Source organism: Plecotus auritus (genome assembly GCF_963455305.1).
Source record: "Plecotus auritus genome assembly, chromosome: X".
NCBI classification, from domain to species: Eukaryota; Metazoa; Chordata; class Mammalia; order Chiroptera; family Vespertilionidae; genus Plecotus; species Plecotus auritus.
In genome coordinates, this window is record NC_137784.1 from 43,512,212 (window position 1) to 43,539,411 (window position 27,200).

General features: G+C 41.0%; 1 protein-coding gene across 1 annotated transcript in view; it reads right to left on the reverse strand.

Annotated features, from left to right (window-relative positions):
* Positions 1-27,200, reverse strand: part of LOC308239277 (vascular endothelial growth factor receptor kdr-like) — a gene marked incomplete at both ends in the record, with an annotated part of 686,009 nt that overhangs the window by 626,869 nt on the left and 31,940 nt on the right. Inside the window, one exon of the mRNA XM_080652065.1 lies at positions 11,105-11,201. Within this exon, the coding sequence (XP_080508191.1) occupies positions 11,105-11,201 (97 nt within the window). The remainder of the gene's footprint in view (positions 1-11,104; positions 11,202-27,200) is intronic.

The window sequence follows — 27,200 nt, forward strand, 5'->3', positions numbered from 1 at the left end:
TTCAACATAGTGCTGGAAGTACTAGCCATTGCGATTAGACAAGAAGAAGAAATAAAAGGCATCCAAATTGGAAAAGAAGAAGTAAAACTGTCCTTATTCACAGATGACATGATACTTTACATAGAAAACCCTAAAGACTCCATCAAAAAATTATTAGACTTAATAAATAAATTTGGCAATGTAGCTGGATACAAAATTAAGGCCAAGAAATCTATGGCATTTCTATACACCAATAATGAACTTACAGAAAGAGAGACTTAAAAAGCAATCCCATTTACCATCGCACCAAAAAAAATTAAGATACCTAGGAATAAACTTAACTAAGGAGGTAAAAGACCTATACGTAAAAAACTACATGATACTGAAAAAGGAGATAGAGGAAGACATAAACAGATGGAAGAACATACCATGTTCATGGATTGGTAGAATCAACATCATCAAAATGTCCTCACTACCCAAAGCAATCTATAAATTCAATGCACTTCCCATTAAAATACCAACAGCATATTTCACAGACCTAGAACAAACCTTCAAAAAATTCATCTAGAATAAAAAAAGACCCCGAATAGCTGCAGCAATCCTGAGAAAGAACAAAGAAGGGGGGATCTCAATACCAGATATCAAGCTGTGTAACAAAGCTACTGTTCTTAATACAGCCTGGTACTGGCACAAGAACAGACATATAGAACAATGGAATAGAATAGAGAACCCAGAAATAGACCCAAACCATTATGCTCAATTAATATTTGACAAAGGAGGCACGAACATACAATGGAGTCAAGACAGTCTCTTCAACAAATGGTGTTGGGAAAATTGGACAGATACATGCAAAAAAATTAAACTAGATCACCAACTTTCACCATACACAAAAATAAACTCAAAATGGATAAAGGACTTAAACATAAGACGGGAAACCATAAAAATACTAGAGGAATCTACAGGCAGAAAAATCTCAGACATATGCCGAAGGAACTTCTTCACTGATACTGCTCCTAGGGCAATGGAAACTAAAGAGAAAATAAACAAATGGGACTACATCAAAATAAAAAGCTTTTGCACAGCAAAGGAGACCATCAATAAAACAACAAGAAAGCCCACTGCATGGGAGAACATATTTGCCAATGATATCAACGATAAGGGTTTAATCTCCAACATTTACAGAGAACTCATACAGCTTAACAAAAAGAAGGTAAACAACCCAATCAAAAAAATGGGCAACTGATCTGAATAGACACTTTTCGAAAGAAGAGAGAAGGAAGGCCAAGAGACATATGAAAACCTACTCAAAGTCACTAATCATCAGAGAGATTCAAATCAAAACAACAATGCGGTACCATCTTACACCTGTCAGAATGGCTATCATCAACAAATCTACAAAGGACAAGTGTTGGCAAGGATGCGGAGAAAAAGGAACTCTTTTGCACTGCTGGTGGGAATGCAGACTGGTGCAGCCACTGTGGAGAACAGTATGGAGTTTCCTCAAAAAACTAAAAATGGAACTCTCATTTGACCCAGTGATCCCACTTCTAGGAATATATCCCAAGAAACTAGAAACACCAATCAGAAAGGATATATGCACCCCTATGGTCATAGCAGCACAACACACCATAGCTAAGATTTGGAAACAGCCTAAATGCCCATCAGTAGATGAGTGGATTAAAAAACTGTGTTACATCTACACAATGGAATACTACGCTGCGGTAAAAAAAAAAAGGAGTTCCTACCATTTGCAACAACACGGATGGAGATGGAGAGCATTATGCTAAGTGAAATAAGCCAGGCAGAGAAAGATAAATATCACATGATCTCACTCATTTGTGGAATATAATGAACGGCATAGACTGATGAACAAGAACAGATCCAGAGACTGAGAAACGTTGATCAGAACCTCAAACCTCAGGGAAGGAGGGGGTCGGTGGAATTAAGGGGGAGAGATCAACCAAGGGACTTGTGTGCATACATATGAGCCTAATCAATGGATGCAGACAACAGGGGGGTGGGGCATGAGTGAGGGGTGGGGGATACTGGGGGAATAAGGACACATATGTAAAAATATAATAATAAAAATAAAAATAAATAGAAAAGAAATTGTGAGGTAACCAGAACCCCAAGAATGCCTGGGAACATCTTTCTTGCCATGCTAGCAGTCATCAGCTGTACGGTAATATTACCTGGGGAAAATGGGGAAGTATTTTGGACTTATATTCCTGACCCTTCATGGGTAAGAGCCCTTACGTGGGCTGATCTCCCGCCTAATGTAGTCACCAATAATACCAAACACCTTGGTCATCCAGGAGGACCATGGGTGTGGCAAGGAAGTATAATTACACAGGGGTCACCACCCAGCTTCCCTTTCAAAATCAAACCACTGCTCCTGTGTGTGTTAAATTAAAGAGAGGTTTCTGGCTTCCGTGGACACCAAAGGAAGGAACTATCACTACTTGCTCCTGGGAGAGGTGCAGAAAATGTAACTAAGATCTTGCCTATACAAAAAGAAATTGACAACCAGTTTGAAATGGAATTGCCATGGCCTAGAGCAAAGAATATCCTTACATGATATTATTCTACAATGTCATTATAATTTTTCCCAGATTTGTATTACCCCCATTACCTATAATAGTACCTCGCACCCTTGGGAATCAATAAAAAATCATCTTTTTGGTGCTTGGAGACAAAGATATTTTAGAATTACAACAGCATAATGTACAATTATCCCAAACAAACTTACAAACTAATTCTTTGAATGACTGGCAGCAATTTAAAAAGGATATTAAAGGATTTAATCCTTTCCACTGTGTAGAGGGCCCCTGGGAAGGCACCTGAGCATTCTATATTGGCCCCTCTTGCCCGTTTGGCCAAGAGGGACCCTCTTCTCACAATCCAATTGCCCACAGCTGTTGCCTATGCTTTCTGTTCATGCTGAGGTTGAAGCCTCGTGGTGGCCAGTATCATGGATCTGTCTCTCGCCCAGTGGGGTGAGCTGGGCCTTCCCTGGAGAATAAACCTGGGTTCCCCAAGATATGTGATTAGTGCCAGGGCCCCGCCAGCAGGTGAGGGGATCCTAAGAAAGGTGCTGGGCATGGAGGCCACGGGGGACATAGCCTACCAAGGAGACAGAACTGAACCTCACATCACCCTGCTTGGCCCTGGAGTATGGCTGGTTAGGCAGAGATGGGTAAGATTCCTCAGGGAAGGAACAACCAAAGACAGGCACAGTCACAGAGGGGCCATCAGGAGAGAACTTGGGAGTCAACAGAGGTGGGGCACAGACCCACACCCCCCCAACTTTGCAGGGGCCTGAACCCTCACCCCTTCTGAGGGAGGTCTCCTGCCCCCATGGCTGCTTCACTTCCCATGCCCAGCTCAAATCGGGACCCAGGTAACAGACAGAGACTTGGCCGAAAGCAGCTGCCCTCTCACTGCAACAAGACTTGTTTGAGTTGTCTTGTACCCATTGTGTGGGGAAGTGGGTTTTTGATATCTAAATCCAACCTAGCACCAGGAATGCTCAGGGCCTAATCAAGAAGGCAAATAATCCTTTCCACTAATATTTACAGAGTAAAATAAGACTGTTGTTAGAGTATTAAATTTGACAGTAAAATAGTAGTCAGCTTCTCAGACTAATTTAAATTGGCTAAGTGGAATAAGCGAATAATTTAGAAAAACTAATGGTACTGGACAAAAAGCTGTTCCTAAAGTGTTAACTAAAATTTTTATTGGTAGTTCATCTCATGGTAAAATTGTGTAACATGTAATGAACCTAAAGCAGTCATATTTCAGTGCAAAAAATTAAAATTTAAAAGCTATCAAGACTACATTATAAAATTTCCAAAAGCCTCCTAATATTTAAATCAAAAAAGGGGTATAGTAGAAGAATATCATGTAAGGAAAAATATCCTGTAAGTAAATTACATCTAGAAAATTTTTTACTTTAGATAATTAACTTTCATTTGTAATGCTAACAGCAAGACACCCATGCAAAACACACATGGTCTCAAAACAAGCCAAAGGAAAATCATTTGGGGAAAAAATGAAAAAGGATCCCAAGTCAAATTTATAGAAAAGATTCCTTTATTGATTTTTGGTCTAGAATATGTTTGTATGTTTTCAGAAAACACCTCCAAGACCATATGGATTCCTGCAACAGAGAGGAATTGACAGAACTGCTCCAGCCTTGAAGACAAAAGAGAAACAGTCCAGAGATGGAAGAAGCTGATGACGCCTTGCCATACTAGCAGTCAGCAGCTGTACGTCGCTGCAGGTTGCCCAGGACCAAACCAGAGAGGGTCGGACCTGCATTACCACCATTTGTCCACCATCCAGAACTGAAATATCATTGCTGACTTGTACACATAAGGAACTATTTGACATTGAAATTGGGACTCAAAAGAACAGTTGGCCCAGAAAGAAACTCACTACAGACTGATTCATTTGCCTCTCAGCATAACTATTATTGCTTGTCTCATTTTCGGTTCTTATAAGTGTATTTCTAGTATCACATGATCTCACTCATCTAGGGGAAATAATGAACAACATAAACTGATGAACAAAAACAGACCCAGAGACAAGGAAGCATCGATCAGACTGTCAAACCTCAGAGGGAAAGTAGGGGAGGGTGGGGGTAAGGGAGAGAGATCAACCAAAGGACTTGTATGCATGCATATAAGCCTAACCAGTGGTCACGGACATCAGGGGGGTGGGGGCATGCGCAGGGAGGGGTTTGGGATGGGAATGGGGGAATGAGGACAAATATGTGATACCTTAATCAATAAAGAACTTAATTTAAAAAAATAGATAAATAAAGCCACTGTTCTCAAAACTGCCTGGTACTGGCACAAGAACAGACATATAGATCAATGGAATAGAATAGAGAACGTAGAGATTGAGTGGAACTACTAGGCTCAATTAATATTTGACAAAGGAGTCAAGAACATACAATGGAGTCAAAACAGTCTCTTCCATAAATGCTGATGGGAAAATTAGACAGATACATGTAAAAAAATGAAGCTAGACCACCAACTTACACCATATAAAAAATAAACTCAAAATGGATAAAGGACTTAAGTGTAAGATGAGAAACCATAAAAATTCTAGAGGAATCCAAAGGCAACAAAATCTCAGACATATGCCGAAGCAATTTCTTCACTGATATAGCTCCTAGGGCATTGGAATCTAAAGAGAAAATAAACAAATGGGACTACAGCAAAAGAAACCATGAACAAAACAACAAGAAAGCCCACTGCATGGGAGAAAATGTTATCCAATGTTATGTTTGCCAATGTTATCACCAATAAAGGTTTAATCTCCAACATTTACAGGGAACTCATACAACTTAACAAAAGGAAGATAAACATGGCAATCAAAAAATGGGCAACGGACCTAAATAAATATTTTTCAAAAGAAGACATAAGGAAGGCCAAGAGACATATGAAAACATGCTCAAAGTCAGCAATCATCTGAGAAATGCAAATCAAAACAACAATGAGGTGCCATCTCACACCTGTCAAAATGGAAATCATCAACAAATCAATAAACGACAAGTGCTGGAGAGGATGTGGATAAAAAGGAACCCTCGTGCAGTGCTTTTGGGAATGCAGACTGGTGTAGCCACTGTGAAAAACATTATGGTGTTTCCTCAAAAATCTAAAAATGGAACTCCCATTTGACCCAGTGATCCCACTTCTAGGAATATATCCCAAAAAACTAGAAACACCAGTCAGAAAGGACATATGCACCCCTATGTTCATAGCAGCACAATTTACAATTGCTAAGATTTGGAAACAACCTAAGTGCCCATCAGCAAATGAGTGGATTAAAAAACTTTGGTACATCTGCACAATGGAATACTATGCTACTGTAAAAAGAAAGGAACTCCTGCCCTAAGCGGTTTGGCTTAGTGGATAGAGCAGGGGTGGGTAAACTTTTTGACTCGAGGGCCACAATGGGTTCTTAAACTGGACCGGAGGGCCGGAACAAAAGCATGGATGGAGTGTTTGTGTGAATTAATATAAATTCAAAGTAAACATCATTACATAAAAGGGTACGGTCTTTTTTCTTTATTTCAATAGTTTTATTCATTTCAAACATTTTAACAAGAAGAATGTAAACACTAATTATTATAATTTGAAACTTCAAAAAATGGAGGAATCATAGCACAATAACATACCTTATATTGAAGATGGCAAAGGCAAAATAAAATTGCCTAACAAAGGAAAGGTACAAAAGCCTTTCAAATTAAACTTAAATATAATAAAATAATTTAAAACTAAAACAAATAGAAAAGAACAAAATGTGTAAACAGTAAATTAAACATTTTCTTTAGTGCAACTTCCAAATTATGCCCGGGACGTAGATGTAGATGGCAATGTAGACTGGGTTGAAAGGTTTTTGGTCTTTAAAACATCAACTTCAGTGGGAACAGTGTTGTTGGTCTCCTTTCTTAGCTAATGCATCAAAGTCTGGAGTTAGTTTTGTTGTGGCTATTCTCAGGATAGATCTGAGGTGTTCGTCAGTTAAGCTGGATCTGTGAGGGGCTTTGTTGATGTTCATGACGCTAAATGTCTGCTCATAAACATAGGTTGACCCAAACAGCACTAGTATCTTCTGTGCCATCCTCCAGATGTTTGGAAAAGTGGCTTTATTAAGCGAAGCATAAAAGTCTCTTAGTTCAAGAGAGCTGAATTTCTCCTTTAGGACAAAGTCAGACTGAAGATCGATGAGTTCCAGTTGCACCTCTTCTGGTGCTGTTTCAGGGTTTTGTGACAAAGGACAGGCCACCAGTTGAAGTGACTGGTCAATTTTTTCAACATCAGTAAACCGACGACAGAATTCTGCATGCAGGTCATCCAGTGATTTGCTGTATTTCTTCACGTTTTGGATGGTCTCCTTCTGTGTGGCTAGTGTGGCAAAATGAGTGAAGACTTTGTCTGAAATTTGTCTGGAAAAGAAAATCAGCTTCGATTTAAAGGCTTTCACATTAGTGTACATGTCATGTACATACTGATCTTTTCCCTGTAGCTTCACATTTAGCTCATTCAAATGTGAAAATATATCCACAGCAAATGCAAAGTCACACAGCCAATTCTTGTCACTCAGCTCAGTAAATTCGTCAGACTTCCCCTTTAATTTCAAAAATGCACCAATCTCTTCTTTGAGCTCCCACACTCGTTGGAAAACTTTGCCCAAACTCAACCAGGGGACACGAGAGTGGTAAAGTAAGTCGTGGTGATCCGCATCAGTTTCCTCCAGAAACTTAATAAACTGACGGTGCTGAAGTCCCTTTGCTCGAATGAAATTAACAAGCTTTACGACTAGATTAACAACATGATTAAGTTGTAATATAAACTTGCACAATGATTCCTGGTGAATAATACAGTTAAGAAAAATAACATCTTGGTTAGGGTTCTCCTCTTTCACTTTATCCTGAATTCTTTTTAGCAGTCCAACATTTTTTCCAGTTAAATTTAGAGATCCATATGTCGTGACATTAGCAAGTTTACTCCATGGTAGCTTCATTTTCTCGATGACGATAGACACCCGGTCATACAAGTCCTTTCCCCATGTTTTTCCTTTCAGTGGCTCCATGGCTAAAAACTCCTCCGTAATTTCAAAATTGTCACTAATCCCTCGGATAAAAATTAAGAGCTGAGCAGTGTCCTTTACGTCATTACTTTCATCCAATGCTAGTGAATAAAACTTAAAGAACTCTGCCTTACTATTTAACTTGCTGGCCAAGTCTTCATCAATCAGTTCCACTCGACGAGTCACTGTCCTGCGCGATAAGCTGAGTTTTTCAAACTTGCCTTTGCTCTCTGGACACAAGAGACCTGCTGTCTCTATCATACATTCTTTCAAAAACTCGCCTTCAGAGAGAGGTTTGCTAGCTTTTGCTAATTTGAATGATAGCATAAAACTTGCTTTGGTAGTTGTCTCTTGAATTGCAGTTTGTCTGTGAAAGACATTTTGTTGAGCCTGTAATTTAGCCATCAACCTCTGTGCAGTAGCCTCCCATTCTTGAGGTGACTGCTTGCTAGCATAGTTGCCATGCTTTGTGGCAAAGTGACGGCTGAGATTGTACTCTTTGAAGACTGCAAGTGTTTCCTGGCATATCAGACATACCAGCATTGATCGGACTTTGGTGAAAAAATATTTTGTTGTCCACTCCCTCTTAAACACTCGGCATTCACTGTCCACTTTCCTTTTCTTTGGTCCACTCATGTTTAATACTGGGCTAAAACCAACAGTACCGTTCTCTTATTAAATTCTTTACTAAAATAAGACAGTAAAGTATAAAAACAAGTGATTAAATTTGCTCTACTATAACATTTTTGGTCTTCTAAAAATATATATATAACAAAATCATCTGAAAAAGTTCAGACATGGGACAGAGGCACACCCTGACCATAGAGAACAACCCCTTTCCTCCATAGGAAACCTGTGTATCTTTCACACAGACCCTTTGTTTATGGTAACACACATAGCTGCACATTGCTGTGTCTTCCAGACACACTTGTATGGGAGGTGCTAGGGCAGTGCAAAACATGGGTAACCAGTAGTTACCACTAGCACTTCCGTTACTGGCAAAAAACAGCCGCAGTGCACATAGTGTGAAAGAGCCCATTATCAATGTCAGATTGCATCCACTGGACTCTATAAAAACAACCAAGTGCCACTTTTAAATGCCCATTGCAACAGTTTTTCTTATTAAAAGCTGGAAATGGCAGGATATTTATATATATACCCCTACTGTGACAGCCTGGCAGAGCATTACAAAGGAGAAAACCCAGCATCTGGTGATGTCCCTAAGTACAAGACTTCAGGCTGTCATTACCAGGAAAGGGTTTCATCCAAGTATTAGATATGAACATTTGATTTTCAGTTTTTCATTTGTCCAATTACTTCTGAAACCCTGAAATTAAGTGATTTTGTAATAAAATCTTTAGTTCATCATATTTCTATACAATCTTTTAGTTCAACCCACTGAATTAGGGTTCGTTCACACTAGCCGTGCTTCCGTTGCAGTGTGGTGCAGTACTGCAATGCAGCGCAGCTAGGGTTAATGCAGGGTACACAGGTTTCCATCATGTTTGCGTTGATGCTAATGTGCAGTGGTGCATGTTAACACAAATGCCCTGTAGCACGCATTTTTACAGGTGCAAGAGGGAGAAGCAAACGCAGTGCAAAATGCATTTGTTTTGCCGCTAACACATGCGGTTAGTGGCCACAGTAGCGTTACTGATACCGCATCCGTATCAGCAAAAAAATGCAGCCGCAGCATGGCTAGTGTGACATGTCCTCTGTGTGTCTTTTTCCCTGCTGTGCGCGTCCGCAGTGGGAAAAAAAACTGCAGTGGATACAAGCCCTAAAAGCTGAAAGTCTTTGTTGTTTTATTAATAAGTCATTGTGATGTACAGAATGTGGGAACAGGAAAAAATTGTGTTGAGTAGAGCTCTTAATCTTACCTCAGAAAGGCTCTGATACTGTGCTCTCCAGGGGCGTGTTTCCCTACATCACCACGATAACGTGTCTACGCATTCCCAGGGTGATGTTGGGAGATGCGTCCGTGGGCATTACAAGGAGCCTCTGGAAGATTGAGAGGTTGTTCCTTCTAATGAATGGGCAGATATAAATCCGCCCACTCAGAAGATGGAGCTGCGGCCGTGTTTCCCGACATTGCCATGTTAACACTGCTGCTGGTGAAGGAGCGGAGGGGAGAGCAAGAGAACCCTCCACTCTTTCGGCTCCGCGGGCCGGATAGAACAGCCGAACGGGCCGGATCCAGCCCACGGGCCATAGTTTGCCCATGGCTGGGATAGAGCGTAGGTCTGCGGACTCAAGGGTCCCAGGTTCAATTCCAGTCAAGGGCACGTACCTTGGTTTCGGGCACATCCCCAGTAGGGAGTGTGCAGGAGGCAGCTGATCGATGTTTCTCTCTCATTGATGTTTCTAACTCTCTATCCCTCTCCCTTCCTCTCTGTAAAAAATCAATAATATATATTAAAAGAAAAGAAAGAAGGAACTCCTTCCATTTGCAACAGCATGGATGGAGGTGGAGAGCCTTTTGCTAAATGAAATAAGTCAGTCAGAGAAAGATAAATATCACATGATCTCACTCATTTGTGGATTATAATGAACAACATAATCCGATGAACAAAATAGATCCAGAGACAGAGAAGCATTGATGAGATGCTCAAATCTCAGAGGGAAAGTAGGGGAGGGTGGGGTAAGGGGGAGAGATCAATCAAGAGACTGGTATGCATGCCTATAAGCATAACCAATGGACACAGACAACAGAGGGTGAGGGTGAGGGTAGGATTGGGGGGTGAGGGGAAAATGGGGGGATAACCACACATTTGTAATACCTTAATCAATAAAAAAAGAAAGAAAAAGAAAAAAAACAACAAAAAATGAAAGAAATGTGACACTGTAGATATCAAGGAAATAGGTACTATTTAAGAGTTCAAAAATGTAACCATGACAAAGGAGAGTCTACAGGGGCACATACCGTGTGCTATTGGCATTGCTGTAAACAGACAAGTTAAGAGCAGATACTTGCCAAGAGAATTAACATACATTTTGGCATATTAAAGACTTTAACAGTCAACTTAGTTTTATGAAATGTTGAAAAAGGTAATAATATAAATAAGGGAGCCAAAGACAAAGATACCTGGGTCCAGCTGAAAAGCTATCCTGCTCCACCCAGAGAAGTATACTTTTTGAAAACCAGTAGCAAGGAACCTGACTTTTCAGAACCTATCCTCTACTGTTGTAAAAGAAATAAAAAATTTGGAGTGTTGCCAAAACCGGTTTGGCTCAGTGGATAGAGCATCAGCCTGCGGACTGAGAGGTCCCAGGTTCGATTCCGGTCAAGGGCATGTAACTTGGTTGCGGGCACATCCCCAGTGGGAGGTGTGCAGGAGGCAGCTGGTCGATGTTTCTCTCTCATCGATGTTTCTGACTATCTATCACTCTTCCTTCCTCTCTGTGAAAAATCAATAAAACATATTTAAAAAAAATTTGGAGTGTGATCAAAGACTCAACTTTTCTGAACTCCCTACCATGGGTCTTTTAATCAGGAAAAGTTCAAGGGCCTTGATATTGTTACCTGCAGGTTATGTCAAATGTTTCACCAGCCTGGATTATCACTTGATCTCCAAGGATGCTCATCTCTGGTTTCATCATGATCTCTTTATGGGCAAGACCTGAACCAAGATAAAATTTGTTGCTATTAGAATTTTTCAATTAGTTATCAGATGTATCTAAATAACATTTCACATTCCACATGAGTATATTGATATATATGTAAGGCCAACTGCTGCATTTTCTGTAATAGCAAACTATTAGAAACAACCAAATGCCTATTGATAAGGGACTGATTAAATTATTCGATATACATATGATGGTATACACAGCAGTAAAGCAGAAAAAATGAAACTATATAATGATATATAGTCTCAAAATAAAAAGCAAAATACAAAATAATATGTATAGGATATAACTATTGGTATAAAAGAAGAAAAATAGGTATTTATGTATACACAAAACTGGAAGACACACAAAATTAGGTGTAGGTTGTTACCTCTTGGAAGGGAAAATGCGTGTAATGTGGCTTTCCAAAGTACATACCTGTGATATATTGAATCATTGTTTACAATTACTTTTCATTACTACCCAATATAGTGCAAAAAGTCTATTTGCCCACCCCATTGATTTGGAGCTTGGTGATTGATTTGGCCAAATACACACTTATTGAGCACCTACATCTATATCTGATTTTATTGATATACAATATAATTGATTTTAGCCAATTGAATTTGGGTTGAGATTATACAGCACTGGTTTCAGTTTGGAGTTTTAATAAACATTTCATGTTCTTGTTCAATCTCTTCCTTTTCTGCCATCACTAAAACAAAGCTGAACTTAGGTAGGCTACTGTTCCAAGGGGAATGACAACTGGAACAGACCTAGACACCACAGGCTCAAGTGAAACCCAGCAGAACCAGCCTAATTCAGCAGAACACCAGACAATGCACAATTGCATGAGCAAGAAATAAATATTTAAGATGGTATAGTAATTAAATATAACTTAATTAAGTATAATTAAAATAAAACAGCACATATTTAAATTCTATCAGTTTTAACACACATGAAACTATGACTTCAATGAAAACAATTCATATATCCATCACCCCTAAAACTTTCCTAGTGCTCCTTTGTAATCCGTCCCTCCAACCCTGCCCCCAGGCAACCAATAATCTGCTTACTTTCACTAGAGATCAGCTTAAATTTTCTACAATTTTAAAATAAATTCAATTACATAGTATATACTCTTTCATGCCTGGCTCTGTTCACTCAAAGTAATGATTTTGAGATACATGCCTGTCATAGCATACATCAATAGTTCATTCCTTTATATTTCAAAAATATATTCCATTGTTTGGATATAATCACATTTTGTTTAGCTATTCATCTGTTCATGGATATTTGGGTTGTTTCCAATTTCTGGCTATTACGAATAAGAGCTACTATGGAGATGCGAGGAGACATATCAAAAAATGCTCAAAATCACTAATCATCCAAAAGATGCAAATCAAAATGAGAATGGTACCATCTCACACCTGTCAGAATGGCTATCACCAACAAATCAACAAACAACAAGTGCTGTAGATCATGTGGATAAAAAGGAACCCTCCTGCACTGCTGGTGGGAATGCAGACTGGTACAGCCACTGTGGAGAACAGTATGGAGTTTCCTCAAAAAACTAAAAATGGAACTCCCATTTGACCCAGTGATCCCACTTCTAGGAATATATCCCAAGAAACTAGAAACACCAATTAGAAAGGACATATGCACCCCTATGTTCATAGCAGCAGAATTTACAATAGCTAAGATTTGGAAACAGCCTAAGTACCCAACAGCAGATGAGTGGATTAAAAAATTGTCGTACATCTACACAATGGAATACTACGCTGCGGTAAAAAAGTAGTTCTTACCATTTGCAACAGCATGGATGGAACTGGAGAGCATTATGCTAAGTGAAATAAGCCCATCAGACAAAGATAAATATCACATGATCACACTCATTTGTGGAATATAATGAACATAAACTGATGAACAAAAACAGATCCAGAGACAGAGAAGCATCGAACATACTGTCAAACTTCAGAGGGAAAGCAGAGGAGTGGGGGGAATAAGAGAGCAACCAAAGGACTTGTATGCATGCATATAAGCATAACCAATGGATACAGACACTAGGGTGGTGAGGGCATGTGCTGGGGAGTGGGGATGGCCGCAGAGAGGTCAATGGGGGGAAAAGGAGACATATGTAATACTATATGTAATACTTTAAACAATAAAGAATAAAAAAAAGTTACTATAAACATTCATGTCTTCATGTGAACATTTATTGCCATTTATCTTAGACTAGAGGCCTGGTGCACAAAATTTGTGCACGGGGGGGCAGGGAGGTCCCTCAGTCTGGCCTGTGTCCTCTCACAGTCTGGGAGCCCTTGGGGGATGTCCCACTACCATGGAGGTGGGAGAGGCTACCACCACTGTGCTCACCAGCCATAACCCTGACTTCTGGCTGAGTGGCACTCTTCCTGTGGGAGCACACTGACCACCAGGGGGCAGCTCCTGCATTGAGCATCTGCCCCCTGGTGGTCAGTGTGCATCATAGTGACTGGTCATTCTGCTGTTTGGTCAATTTGCATATTAGCCTTTTATTATATAGGATGTGTAATGACTGGGCCATATAGTAGGCATATATTTAACCTTTTAACAATCTGACACTATTTTCCAAGGTGTTTGGACCATTTTGCAATCTCACTAGCAATGAATAGTAGGTCCAGTTGTCCCACATTCTTGCAAACATTTCATATGATCAGTCTTTTAAAGTATAACAAATTTAATGAGTGTGTAGGAATATATTATAGGGGTTTTAATTTGCATTTCTCTGGTGATTAATAATGTAGTGCATATTCTCATGTGCTTATTGACCATCCATATAACTTTTTTTAAGAAGTGTCTATTCAGCCCAGCCAGTGTTGCTCAGTGGTTGAGCATCGACCTATGAACCAGGAGATCATGGTTCAATTCCCAGTAAGGGCACATGCCCACGTTGCAGATTCCATCCCAAGTAGGGGGCATGCAAGAGGCAGCCTATCAATGATTCTCATCATTGATGTTTCTATCTCTCTCTCCCTCTCCCTTCCCCTCTGAAATCAATAAAAATACATTTTTTAAAAGTGTCTATTCAAATCTTTGTAACTTTGGGGAAGGGGAGTATTTGTCTTCTTTTTGAGTTGTGTTTTTTGCTTATTCTTTATAGAAGTCCTATGTTTGATATATGTGATGTTGTTGCTCAATTTGGACCTAGATTGTTAGGCAGCATTTTTAAGGCTGCAGGTGACCTGTGCAATACCCTTAGGCATATTTTCAGTTATATTCCTTGATAATAAATCGCCTTTCAAAATAAGTAAGTGCAACTAAATATGCCAGAAAACAAAAATATTTATTGTCAATTGTTTAAAGTGAAAGGAAACTACTATTTATTGAGTACCTACTAAATATGCTAACAGTTTTACTTGTCTTAACTCACTGGATCATCACAACAACTCTACCAGGTAGGTATTATTATACCTCTTTCAGCAATTCAGAAAACTGAGGAAACAAAAAAGAAAACTGAAGTTTAGAGTCAGATAGCTTATAAGTGGTAGGGATTGGATTCAACCTTGTGTCTGCCTAACCTCAATGTTACATCTATGAAGTATAGTTTGTGTTTTTTCCAAGTCCAGGGCTAATGTCCAAGTGCCAAAATGTCCAAGCAAGTGGCTAAAATGGAACTAAAGTTAAATTGCATTGAGTGGTGGTGTTATTTTACATTACATTTCATAGCAATATTACCCAAAACATTTTATTTCAGGTTTATTGATAATTAATTGATCCTTTCTCTGAGGTTCCAGCAATATACTGTGAGACCATAATTATAGGTCTCAATTCACTCTGCCTTATGGTGAATGGCCATCTTTCCTATGTCTGGCCATCTCAGAGACTAGAAGCTCTCTGATGTTGGGAACTGTTTATTCACCTGTATACCCCCACTCCAGAGCACATAGCAGAAGGTTGCCCCATGGCCAATTCAAGAAGTATGTCATTTCCTAGGTTAATGATGCCATATATGAAACAGAAGCTTCAGACATGGTCTTTGCCCTCATAGAGCTCACAGTCTAGCAAGAGAAGCAGACATCAACAAATGATTTCATTGAGTATGTTAAATGTTACAAAAAGTATTAAAAAAAAAAGCTATGGGAGCCCAAACAAGTCAGTAAACAATGCCACAAATGTTTGTTGACTGAAACCTTATGTGATTTGAAAAATTCCAATTCATCATATCTAGTGCAGAGTTGAAGAACACCAAATGTGGAGGCAGACCACCTAAATTTGTGACTCAGTTCTATTTATTATCTATACTAAAGGCCCAGTGCATGAAATTCATGCATTGGTGTGGGGGGGATGTCCTTCAGCCCAGCCTGCACCCTCTCAAATCTTGGACCCCTCAGGGGATCGGGCCTAAACCGGCAGTTGGACATCCCTCTCACAATCCAGGACTGCTGGCTCCCAACTGCTCACCTGCCTGCCAGCCTGATCACCCTCTAACCACTCCCCTGCCAGCCTGATCGATGCCTAACTGCTCCCCTGCTGGCCTGGTAACCCCTAACTGCCTCCCCTGCTGGCCCAGTCACTCCTAACTGCCCTCCCCTGCCAGCCATCTTGTGGCAGCCATCTTTGACCACATGGGGGCAGCCATCTTATGTGAGGGCGTAAGGGTCAATTTGCATACTACCTCTTTATTATACAGGATAACCATGGGGACTTTACTTAACTCTTCCACAACTGTCTCATATGTATAACGGGAATAACTACAGAACGTATCACACTGAAAAGATATTACTTACCCATTGTTTATTATTATTATTACACAGCAGTATTTCCCTTAATTTTCTGCCTCAACTTTCTACCATTCACATCACTATTAAAGGCTAATAAACTGTCTTCTGAACCTGAGTTTGGCCTGGGAATAGAAAATTGTGTGTATGAAGACAGGGAGGAGTTTCCATGAGCTCCCAGAACACTTGTGTTCAATATAGACTGGTAGCCTAGTACAACAACCCGCTGTTGGCATTGTTTTGTTTTCTGAAAATGCTCTTGTAGAAGCCAGAATTCTTTAATAAAACTGCAGTAAACGCTGGATTTTGTGGACCTCAATATAAGGACTTTGAATTTTTTAAACATATATTTTTTATTGATTTCAGAGAGGAAGGGAGAGGGAAAGATAGAAAGAAACACCAATGATGAGAGAGAATCATTGATTGGATGCCTCCTGCATGCCCCATACTGGAGATCGAGCCTGCAACCTGGGCATGTGCCCTGATTGGAAATCGAACTGTGACCTCCTGGTTCATAGGTTGATGCTCAACCACTGAGCCACTCTGGCTGGGCTGGACTTCGGATTTAATGGATACAATTTTTGCTCCTTGTGTCATGTGAAAATTAACATCCTGTTAATTTTAAGATGATTTTACCAAGATTTGCTTATAATTAAATTAATAGATTATTTCTGTTATTTATTCAGTTATTTTTATTTATTCATTTTTATTTTTAATATGTTTTTATTGATTTTTATAGAGAGGTAGGGAGAAGGATATATAGAAACATGGATGAGAGAGAGGAGCATCATTGATCAGTTACCTCCTGCATGCCCTCTACTGGGGATCAACCCCATAACCCGTGCATGTGCCCTAACCAAAGATCAAACCAGCAACCTCTTAGTTCCTGGGTCAATGTGCAACTGCTGAGCCGCACTGGCTGGGCCAGTGTTATTTTTAACAAATTTTAGCTGACATATATATGTTTATTTCAGCATTATTTACAATAGCCAAGATATGGAAGCAACCTAAGTGTCCATCCATTGATAAATGGATAAATAATAAATGTCGCATATACACAATAGAATATGGCTCGGGAGTGATGTCAAAGGAATGGCAGCATAAGGGTGCATCTATCCTCTCCCCCTAACTTTTCAACAAACTAACCACCTATAATTCAACAAAGAAGTCCCTGCTCAACACAGATGCACATCTGAGAGACCTGCACACTGGAACAACTAAGGTGAGCTCCTTGGAATAAGCAGGGAGATGAGAGAAGGGAGAGAAGCCAAACATGGCTACAGCACAGCAGCTTGTCCACAGTGCAGCTGGGAACTGACAGCAGCAGTTACCAGCAATTTTCTCAGCCAGTCTGAACCAATAGAGAGCTAACCAACAAGTGGCTGGCTGTTGGAATAGCCACTGGAGTGGAAGCATTGTGTGGTCACACACACAAACAATGAGAGAGTGTCTAAACCTTAGGGGCACATTGTGAATGAGATCTGAGTTGCATGCCTAAGCTGCGAGTCAGCAGACAACCTCCTTATAGAGTCGCTTCCCAAGGCTGGGCCTGGCTGCTGGCTTTCTGGCAAAGAAAGTAGATTGCAGAGCCCTGCCACTGATTAGACTCCCAGGTCTTACCTCACATTGCCCTTGGATTGTTTCCAGGTGTGTACTGTCTGTAAGCCAAGAGCTGTTGCAGTAGAAACACAGTTTCCCTCTGTGACTGAACTCCATGAAAGGTGCTTGGGCTAGACTTTTGGAAGTCAGGGACTGCCATTACTGTGAGGGAAAAACAAACCTCACCCCCAAGCAGCAGAGGCAGTACAGCCCTACGGAAGCTGCAGAGGCTCAAAACTGTGAGTCCACAGAGGAAAAAAACAAAACAAAACAAAAAATCTTGCAATTCAGCGCCATCTACTGGAACAGAGTAGAAAGACCTCAGAGATAAATGAGAGAACAACTAATGTCATGAACAACCACAACAACAACGATGACCAGAAAGAAAATGAAAAATCTTCAGAATACAGGCTGGAACACATGGAATTATGCGAGTTGAGTAACAGAGATTTCAATATTGCAGTTCTGAAAATACTCAATGAGATACGAGAAAATACTGACAGGCAATTCAGCTCACTCAGAAAACAAATCAATGTACAAAATGAGTATTTCTCCAAAGAAATTGAATTGTTAAAAAAAGAATATAGCAGAAATCCTGGAAATGAAGTAGGCAATTAAAGAAATTAAGATTGAACTGATGAGCATAGAAAATAGAACCAAACAGTTAGAAGAAAGAACTAGTGATATTGAAGATAAGAATCAAGAAATGATCCTGAGGGAAGAAGAGAAATACCTGAGAATAAAGAAATATGAAATAGCCCTATGAGACCTCTCTGATTCCATAAAAAATAACATCAGAATCATAGGCATACCAGAGGAGGAAGAGAGAGAGTATGGAATGGAGAGTCTATTAAAACAAATAGTGGATGAGAACTTCCCAAATCTATGGAAAGAACTAGATCCTCGAATCCAAGAAGCAAACAGAACACCAAATTATCTCAATCCAAAGAAGCTCTCTCCAAGGCACTTGGTAATGAAGCTGTCAAAAATTAGGAAAAAATCCTCAAAGTATCCAGGGAAAAAAAGGAAGTGACCTACAAAGGAAAACCCATCAGAATTTCACCCGACTTCTTAGCAGAAACTCTACAAGCAAGAAGAGAGTGGAACCAAAGCAAAACCCCCATACTGGTTTCCTAGGGTATCCACCACAAAATATCAGAGTCTGGGTGGCTTAAACAACAGAAAGTTACTTTCTCACAGTTCTGGCTAGAAATCTGAAATCAAGGTGTCAGCAGGATTGGTTTCTGAAGGCCATGAGGGAAGAATCTGTCCCAGGACTCTCTCCTTAGTTTGTATATAACCCTGGTCTTCCCTTTATATGTATCTGTGTCCAAATTTCCTCTTCTTATAAGGACATCAGTCATATTGGATTAGGACACACCTTAATAACCTCATTTTAACTTAATTACATCTTTAAGGATCCTATCTCCAGATATACTTATACTAGAGGCCCAGTGCATGAAAATTCATGCACTGGAGAGAGGGTCCCTAAGCCTGGCCTGCCCCCTCTCACAGTCTGAGAGCCCTCAGTGGTGGGAGGTGACCTGGCAATCAGGGGAAGGTGACGCCCCATCACACCTCTGCTGCTGTCACTGCCAGCAGTGCAAGCCTTGGCTGGTTACCTGAGCCTCGGGCGGCCCTGGGAGGCTGGGGGACTGAAGGGACTGGGGGACTCCAGAGCAACCTGCTGCCCTGGTGGGGCTGAGGGGACTGGGCACCGCCATCTTGTGGCTGTGGGCAATGCCATCTTTGAGGGTGTGGCTGTCAATTAGCATATTCCCTCCTTATTGGCTGTGGGTGCCGCCATCTTTGCAACAGCGTGAGGGTCAGTTAGCCTATTCCAGTGGTCAGCAAACCGCGGCTCGCGAGCCACATGCGGCTCTTTGGCCCCTTGAGTTTTTAGCAAAGGCCAGCTTAGAAGTACCCTAATTAAGTTAATAACAATGTACCTACCTATATAGTTTAAGTTTAAAAAATTTGGCTCTCAAAAGAAATTTCAATCGTTGTACTGTTGATATTTGGCCCTGTTGACTAATGAGTTTGCCGACCACTGGCCTATTCCCTCCTTATTGGCTGTGGGTGCCGCCATCTTTGCAACAGCGTGAGGGTCAGTTAGCATATTCCCTCTTTATTAGATAGGATTCCGAAGTACTAGAGGTTAGGATTTCAATGTATAAAGTTTGTGGGGTGGTCACAGTCAGCCAATAACAATTCTAAACCCATTAAGCAGTTTGTTTTTAATTAAATTTATGAAGGTTGCCTGGGTAAATAATATTGTATAGGTTTCAAGTTTATAGTTCTATATAATGCATCATTTATGTATTGTATTGTGTGTTCATCATGCAAAATAAAGTCTCCTTCCGTCACTATTGATCCCCTGTTTGCCCTCTTCTACCTGTCATCGCCCCCCCCCCCATTTACCTCTGTAATCACCATACTGTTTGTTATCTGTGTCTGTGGTTCCTGGTGGGTGGGCTTTCTTTTTGCTTAATCCCTTTACCTTTTTCACCTAGCCCACCCCCTCAATATCCCTCTTCTCTGACAGTTGTCAATCTGTTCTTTGTATCTAAGAGTCTGTTTCTATTTTGTTTTTTAGTTTATTTTATTGATTAGATTGCCCATATAAATATGGAAAAAATCATATTGTATTTTTCTTTCTCTGACTTGCTTATTTTACTTAGCATAATACCCTCTAGATCCACTCATGCTATTGCAAAGGTAACTTTCCTTCTTTTTTGTGGCCAGCTGGTATTCTATGGTGTAAATGTACCACAGCTTTTTCTTGGGGGGGGGTGTTTTATTGTTCACACTATTATAGATGTCCCCTATTTCCCACCTCTCTTGACCACCTTCATCCAGCCCTCACCACCCTTCCCCTGGCCTTCACCACTCTGTCATCTGTGTCTATGGGCTATTTATACTAGTATATGTTCTTTGGCTACTCTATTCACCTTCTTTTATTCAGTCCTCCCACCCCACCCCTCTCTCACCTCTATCAGACTGTTCCATGTATCCATACCTCTGGTTCTATTTTGTTCGTCAGTTTATTTTGTTTGTTAGATCCCACATATAAATGAGATCATATGGTATTTGTCTTTCTCTAACTGGCTTATTTTGCTTAGCATAATAATTTCCAGGTCCATCCAAGGGAAAGAGTTCCTTCTTTTTTACATCCATGTAATATTCCATTACATAAATGTACCACAGCTTTTTTATCCACTCATACTGATGAGCACTTGGGCTGTTTCCAGATCTTGGCTATTGTAAATAACACTGCTATGAACATAGATGTGCATGTATTTTTTCTGATTGGTGTTTCAGAATTCTTAGGATATATTCTGAGAACTGGGATTGCTGGGTCAAAAGGCAGTTCCATTTTTAATTTTTTGATGAAACTCCATACTCTTCCATAGTGGCTGCACCAATTGCATTCCCACCAACAGTGCACACAGGTTCCCTTTTCTCCACATCCTCACCAATCCTTGTTGTTTGTTGTTTTATCGATGATAGCCATTCTGATAGGTGTGATATGATATCGCACTGTGTTTTCTTTGGGGGGGGTCACTAGCTCTAGTTATTTATCCCCAGCAAAGATTCATCATGGAAATGTCCCCCCAGGAAGCTCACGCAGGGCCCAGGTCTATATCTGGCTGAAAGTAGGGGGCGTGAACGTGCGAGTGAAGCTAGCCTGTAGCTTCAGCCTGGCCTGGAACATAATGGGGGGGGGGGGTCCTAAGTTGGCAGGGAAAGACCTTAGACCTCCCTCCCCAGCACCCCAGCCCAACCTGGGGTGCCTCATGAAGAAGGTGGAGGCCAGGGAGGGGAAAGAGCACAAGATTCTTTTCCCAGGATCTGCATCCCAGGTCACATTTAAAAAACCACTCTTGGGGAGACTGTGGTATGAGGGGCAGATGCCAAATCTTTTTCTCAGAATGTGAAGCACAGCAAGAAAGCATTCCTGCCCCAGGCTGCACCATGAAAAAATGTGCTCTCACCAAATCAGGAAAAATAAGATTGAAAATTCAAGCCCTGATTTTTTTTTCAATAATAAACTTTCCAAACCTTTACTGGGGCACCAGAAATGGAAGAAGGCTTGAAGAGTTTGGGTCAGAGGGAGCACCAAGCCCCCTCCCCCACAGTCGCCCTCTCCAGCCAAAAAATGACCCAGTGTCAGAGCCCATGAGAGATGCTCAGCCTTTCTAGCTCTCTAGTAGGCGGAAATGCTCATTGAGGTTTTAATTTACATTTCTCTGACAATTAGTGATGCTGAGCATCTTTTCATATGTTTATTGTTCTCTGTGTGTCCTTTATGGATAAGTGTCTATCCAGGTCCTTTGCCCATATTTTCTAATTGGATTGTTGTTGTTGTTGTTTTGGTGTTGAGTTATTTGTGTTCTTAATGCCAGTACCATACTGTTTTGATTCCTATGCCCTTGCAGTATAGTTTGATATCAGGTTGCATGATATCAACTTTGCTCTTCTTTCTCAAGATTGCTGTTGCTATTTGGGGTCATTTATGATTCCACATAAATTTTTGGAGTATTTGTTCTAGTTATGGTATTTTATAAGAATTGTGTTGAATCTACAGATGGCTTTGGGAAATATGGACATTTTAATGATGTTAATTCTTCCTATCCATGAACATAGTATATGCTTCTTCAATTTATTTCTTCAGTGTCATAATTTTCTGAGTACAGGTTTTTTATATCCTTCCAAACCTACATTCTTAAAACTAAAGTTGAAAATTGAAGAGGAATCCCCAGTACTTCCCTAGTTCATTTCTCCTCATATTTCAGATGAATCAACTGATGCCGCAAAAGGAAAGCTATTTCCAGCATGGGAGACACTAACTTGGTTAAACTTAGCACTTTGGTGCCAATGCATGGCCTTCCCTACTCTATTTAAAACTGCAAATCAAGCACTGCCTACCAATGCTCCTAATCTCATTTCCCTATTTTGTTTTTCTCTGTAGCACTTATCACCTTTTAACATACTGTTTAGTTTATGTATTTGCATATTATCTGTCTCCCCCTGCTAAAATGTTCGATCTATGAGGAAATATATTTTACTTTTTGCTGCTATAATCCCAGAACTTGAGACAATTCCTAGCACATTTTAGACAATAAATAAATATTTTTTAGAATAAACATGTTCTTTTTTTCATCACCTCACTCAAGAGTCTAAGAGCAATGAGATATTTAAAGCCCTTTGTTTACTTCCTCCTATAAGATATATTTAGGCCTTTGTTACTTCACACGAGGCTAGAAAATTCCACTTACACAGCTGCTGGGTCTCTAAAATACTCCATACTTTGAGTATAAGACAGCACATCACTGCCCAAATCCTGGTAAGAAACAGTTACTTAACTGTCTCCAACCCTTTCAATCTAGCACCATGATTTGGATTCTAGTGGTTGGAGCAATTATCCTTGCAACAAAAGATACATCCAGCACTTCTAAGACTGAAGCATGATTGTTTTTTTCTTTCCTCCTGCTCCCTTTTAAAGCTACTGGCTTCCAAATACAGTCATTTGACTATTCATAGCTACATTATCCAAGTGGGGGAGTGAACCTTGAGCCTTTTCACTCAGGCTTGATGCCTTTCTGAACCACATCACTGATCATCAATACCTCCACCAGAGAAAATCAGAAAGGGAAATCAAAGATAAAACTGAAATCCAAAATATTTTGCTTTTTCTTTCATAGCTCTGGTAATAGGTTGAGGAAAGGAAGTGGAAATTATTTTTCCTAGTAAGGAGCACAGAGTATCTGTGCATTGTCATGATCCAACATTCCCTTCTCTTACGATCATAGATAAATTAGAACTAATTATGAGCTAAGCTGAATTTTAAACACTTACATCCTGAGATGGAAAAAAAAACACATTTATTTATACCGAGAACTGTGACGGATTTTTTTCAATTAGCTGCCAAGATTTATATGTTGTTTATTAATATATTTTCATTGCAATAGCTTAGAATGGAAGAGCCAGGAAGATCCTTAGAGACTATCTTGTCTAATCCATCTATTTTTCAGATGCAAACACTGAGGGAATACACAAATTAAGGTTATATACACAATTAGTAGGAAACAGAATAGTACTTGGGTTTAGTACAATGAATTTTCCAATGTACCTGGTTGCCTTCCAACTTGCAAAAAACTATTCCATAATGTACAAAAAGAAAAAAAAGAGATCCAAATCAGGATGGACACAGAAAGGAAGAGACCCATCCTTTCTGACACTTTGAAGATATTATAATTTTATTAAGTCAACAATCTATACTAATACTAGAAGAATATGCAAATTATCCAGGACACTGTCACAGTAACAGTAATGACCGACTGAACAGCAGGCTGTATGGGGCGACCAGGCCGGCAGGGGGGTTAGTGAGGGACGGCCAAACGACTGAACAGAAGGCTGCATGGGGTGACCAGGCTGGCGGGGGGGGGCAGTTGGGGGCAACCAGGCCAGCGGGGGGACAGTTAGGGGCAACTAGGCCAGCAGACGGGGCAGTTGGGGGTGACCAGGCAAGTAAGGGGCAGTAAGGGGCGACCAGGCTGGCAGTGGGGGGAAGTTAGGGGCAACCAGGCTGGCAGGGGGGCAGTAAGGAATGGCCAGGCCAGTGGGGGGGGGCAGTAAGGGGCAAAAAGGCCAGCAGGGTGGAAGTTGGGGGCAACCAGGCCAGCAGGCAGAGGTGGTTAGCGGTGATAAGGCTGGCAGGGGGGGCAGTCAGGGGCAATCCGGCAGCAGGGAGGTGAGCAGTTAGGAGTCAGCAGTCCCGATTGTGAGAGGAATGTCCAACTGCTGGTTTAGGCCCAATCCCGGGGATTGAGCCTAAAGCAGCAATCAGACATCTCCTGAGGGGTCCGGGATTGGAGAGGGTGCAGGCTGGGCTGAGGGTACCCCCCCCCATGCACGAATTTCATTCACCGGACCTCTAGTATCCTATATAATAAAGAGGCAATATGCAAATTGACCCTCACGCCCTCACGTCACAAGATGGCCACCCCCACATCGTCACAAGATGGCCACCACTAGATGGCCAACCCACATCATCACAAGATGGCCATCCCCACATCGTCACAAGATGGGTGCCCCCATGTCATCACAAGATGGCTGCCACAAAATGGCCGACCCCACGTCATCACAAGATGGCCACCACAAGATGGCTGCCCCATGTTGTCACAAGATGGCCACCCCCACATTGTCACAAGATGGCTGGCAGGGGAGGGTAGTTGGGGGCAACCAGGCCTACAAGGGAGAGCAGTTGGAGGGGACCAGGCCTGCAGGGGAGGGCAGTTGGGGGGGACCAGGCCTGCAGGGGAGGGCAGTTGGCAGTGATTGCACTGGCAGGGGAGCGATTAGGTGTCAATCAGGCTGGCAGGGGAGTGGATAGGGGACTATCAGGCTGGCAGGCAGAGTGGTTAGGGGCAATCAGGCAGCCAGCAGGCAAGTGGTTAGAAGCCAGCAGTCCTGGATTATGAGGGGGATGTCTGACTGCCAGTTTAGGCCAGATCCCTGTGGGGTCCCAGATTGGAGAAAGTGCAGGACAGGCTGAGGGACAACCCCACAGTGCACTAATTTCATGCACCAGGCCTCTAGTATAAGAATAATCATTGAGAGTGATGGGAAAACACACCCTAGGTAATATGCTGACTTCTCCTGAATTTGGCTTCATGGTGAAGGGTCTGGTGTATATCTATTAGGCAGGAGTGTCAATCTGACATTCCTGCAGGTAAAACCTAGTGATAACTGAATTTCCTTGCCCTGAGCAGTGATTATGTTAATAAACTTTTATGTATTTTTTAAAGTAAGACTTGTTGATAATGCCGCTTGGGGAAAAATGGTGGCAGAATAGACAGACGTGTTCCGAGCCTTGTCCCGAAGCAGAAAGAAAGAACAGCTGAGGGTTGCATGAGGAGTGACTGTTGGAGAGTTAAGGGACAGCTAAACTCCAGGAGAAGGTGGGGGACAGCTAGACGGGGTTCCCTTGACTGGGCAGCCCCCACTGTGGCTGGGTCCCCTCCCGGAGCTACGGGCTACGACGAGGAGACTGCACCATCTTGAAAGGGAAAGTGAAGCTTATCGGAAGCCTGAAAATCCACAACAGCGGCAACCATCGAACAGCTGTGAGCCCCAGAACACCGGTCCCCAATTGGAGCAAACACGCAGATTCAGAGGAGCTCTACACTCCACCATGGAAAGGTCAGATTTCCCTGGCATAAGGAGAGAGAGAACTACATTACCAGACAGCCAGAGAAGAGAAACCATGGGGAGACAAAGAAACAGCCTGCATATGAGAGAAAAGCAGGCATCACCAGAAAAGGAAGTAAACGAAATGGAGGCAAGCAAACTGCCAGAAAAAAGAATTCAGAGAAATGGTCATAAGGTGGCTGAAAAGAATGGAAGACAAATTCGACAATATGAGTAAGAACCAAGAACAAATGAAGAAGAACCAAGAAGAAATGAAAAATGACATTGCTGCTGTAAAGAACTCAATAGAAAGCATCAAGAGTAGACTAGAAGAAGCAGAGGACCACATCAGTGAGCTAGAAGACAAGATGGGAAAAAATACCCAAGTAGAGCAGCTTCTAGAAAAAAAAAATTAAAAAGCAGGAGGAGAGCCTAAGGGAACTTTGGGACACCATGAAACAAAACAACATTTGCATAATAGGGGTTCCAGAAGGAAAGGAAACTGAGCAAGGAATAGAACACCTGTTTGAAGAAATAATGACAGAAAATTTCCCTGATATAGGGAAGGAAAAAACCCACACAAATCCAAGAAGCGCACAGAGTCCCAAGCAAAATGTACCCCAAAAGACCAACACCAAGGCACATTATAATTAAATTGGCAAACACCAACGACAAGTAAGAATCTTAAAAGCAGCAAGAGAGAGACAAAAAGTTACATAAAAAGGAACCCCCATCAGACTAGCAACTGATTTCTCAACAGAAACTCATCAGGCCAGAAGGGAATGGAATGAAATATACAAAGTCATGCAAAGGAAGGGTCCGAATCCAAGAATACTGTACCCAGCAAGGCTATCAATCAAAATTGAAGGTGAAATCAGGAGCTTCACAGACAAAAAAGGACTAAGGGAATTTATTACCACCAAACCAGCAATGCAAGAAATGCTAAAGGGTCTGCTGTAAAAATAAAAAGAAATAGGAAGCGAAGAAGGAGCACAAGGGTAAAGAATAAAAATTGCGACAAATAAATACCTATCAATAATAACTTTTTTTTATTCTTGTATTATTAATTATTCTATTATTTTCCACATAGACAACTGTTGTATTTAGTCTCACCTCATTCTAAGCATCCATATGTCATACCACAGGTCTGACATTCTAATTATGTTTGTCACAAACAGTGAAATTAATACATACTATGACATCAATAATAACTTTAAATGAAAATGGATTAAATGCCCCAATCAAAAGACATAGGGTAACAGATTGGATAAGAAAACAAGACCAATATATCTGCTGTCTACAAGAAACCCACTTCAGAAAAAAAGACGTACACAGACTGAGGGTGAAGGGATGGAAAAAGGTTTTCCAGGCGAATGGAAATGAAAAAAAAAGCTAGGGTAGCAATACTTATGTCTGACAAATTAGATCTCAAAGTGAAGGACACAACAAGAGATAAGGAAG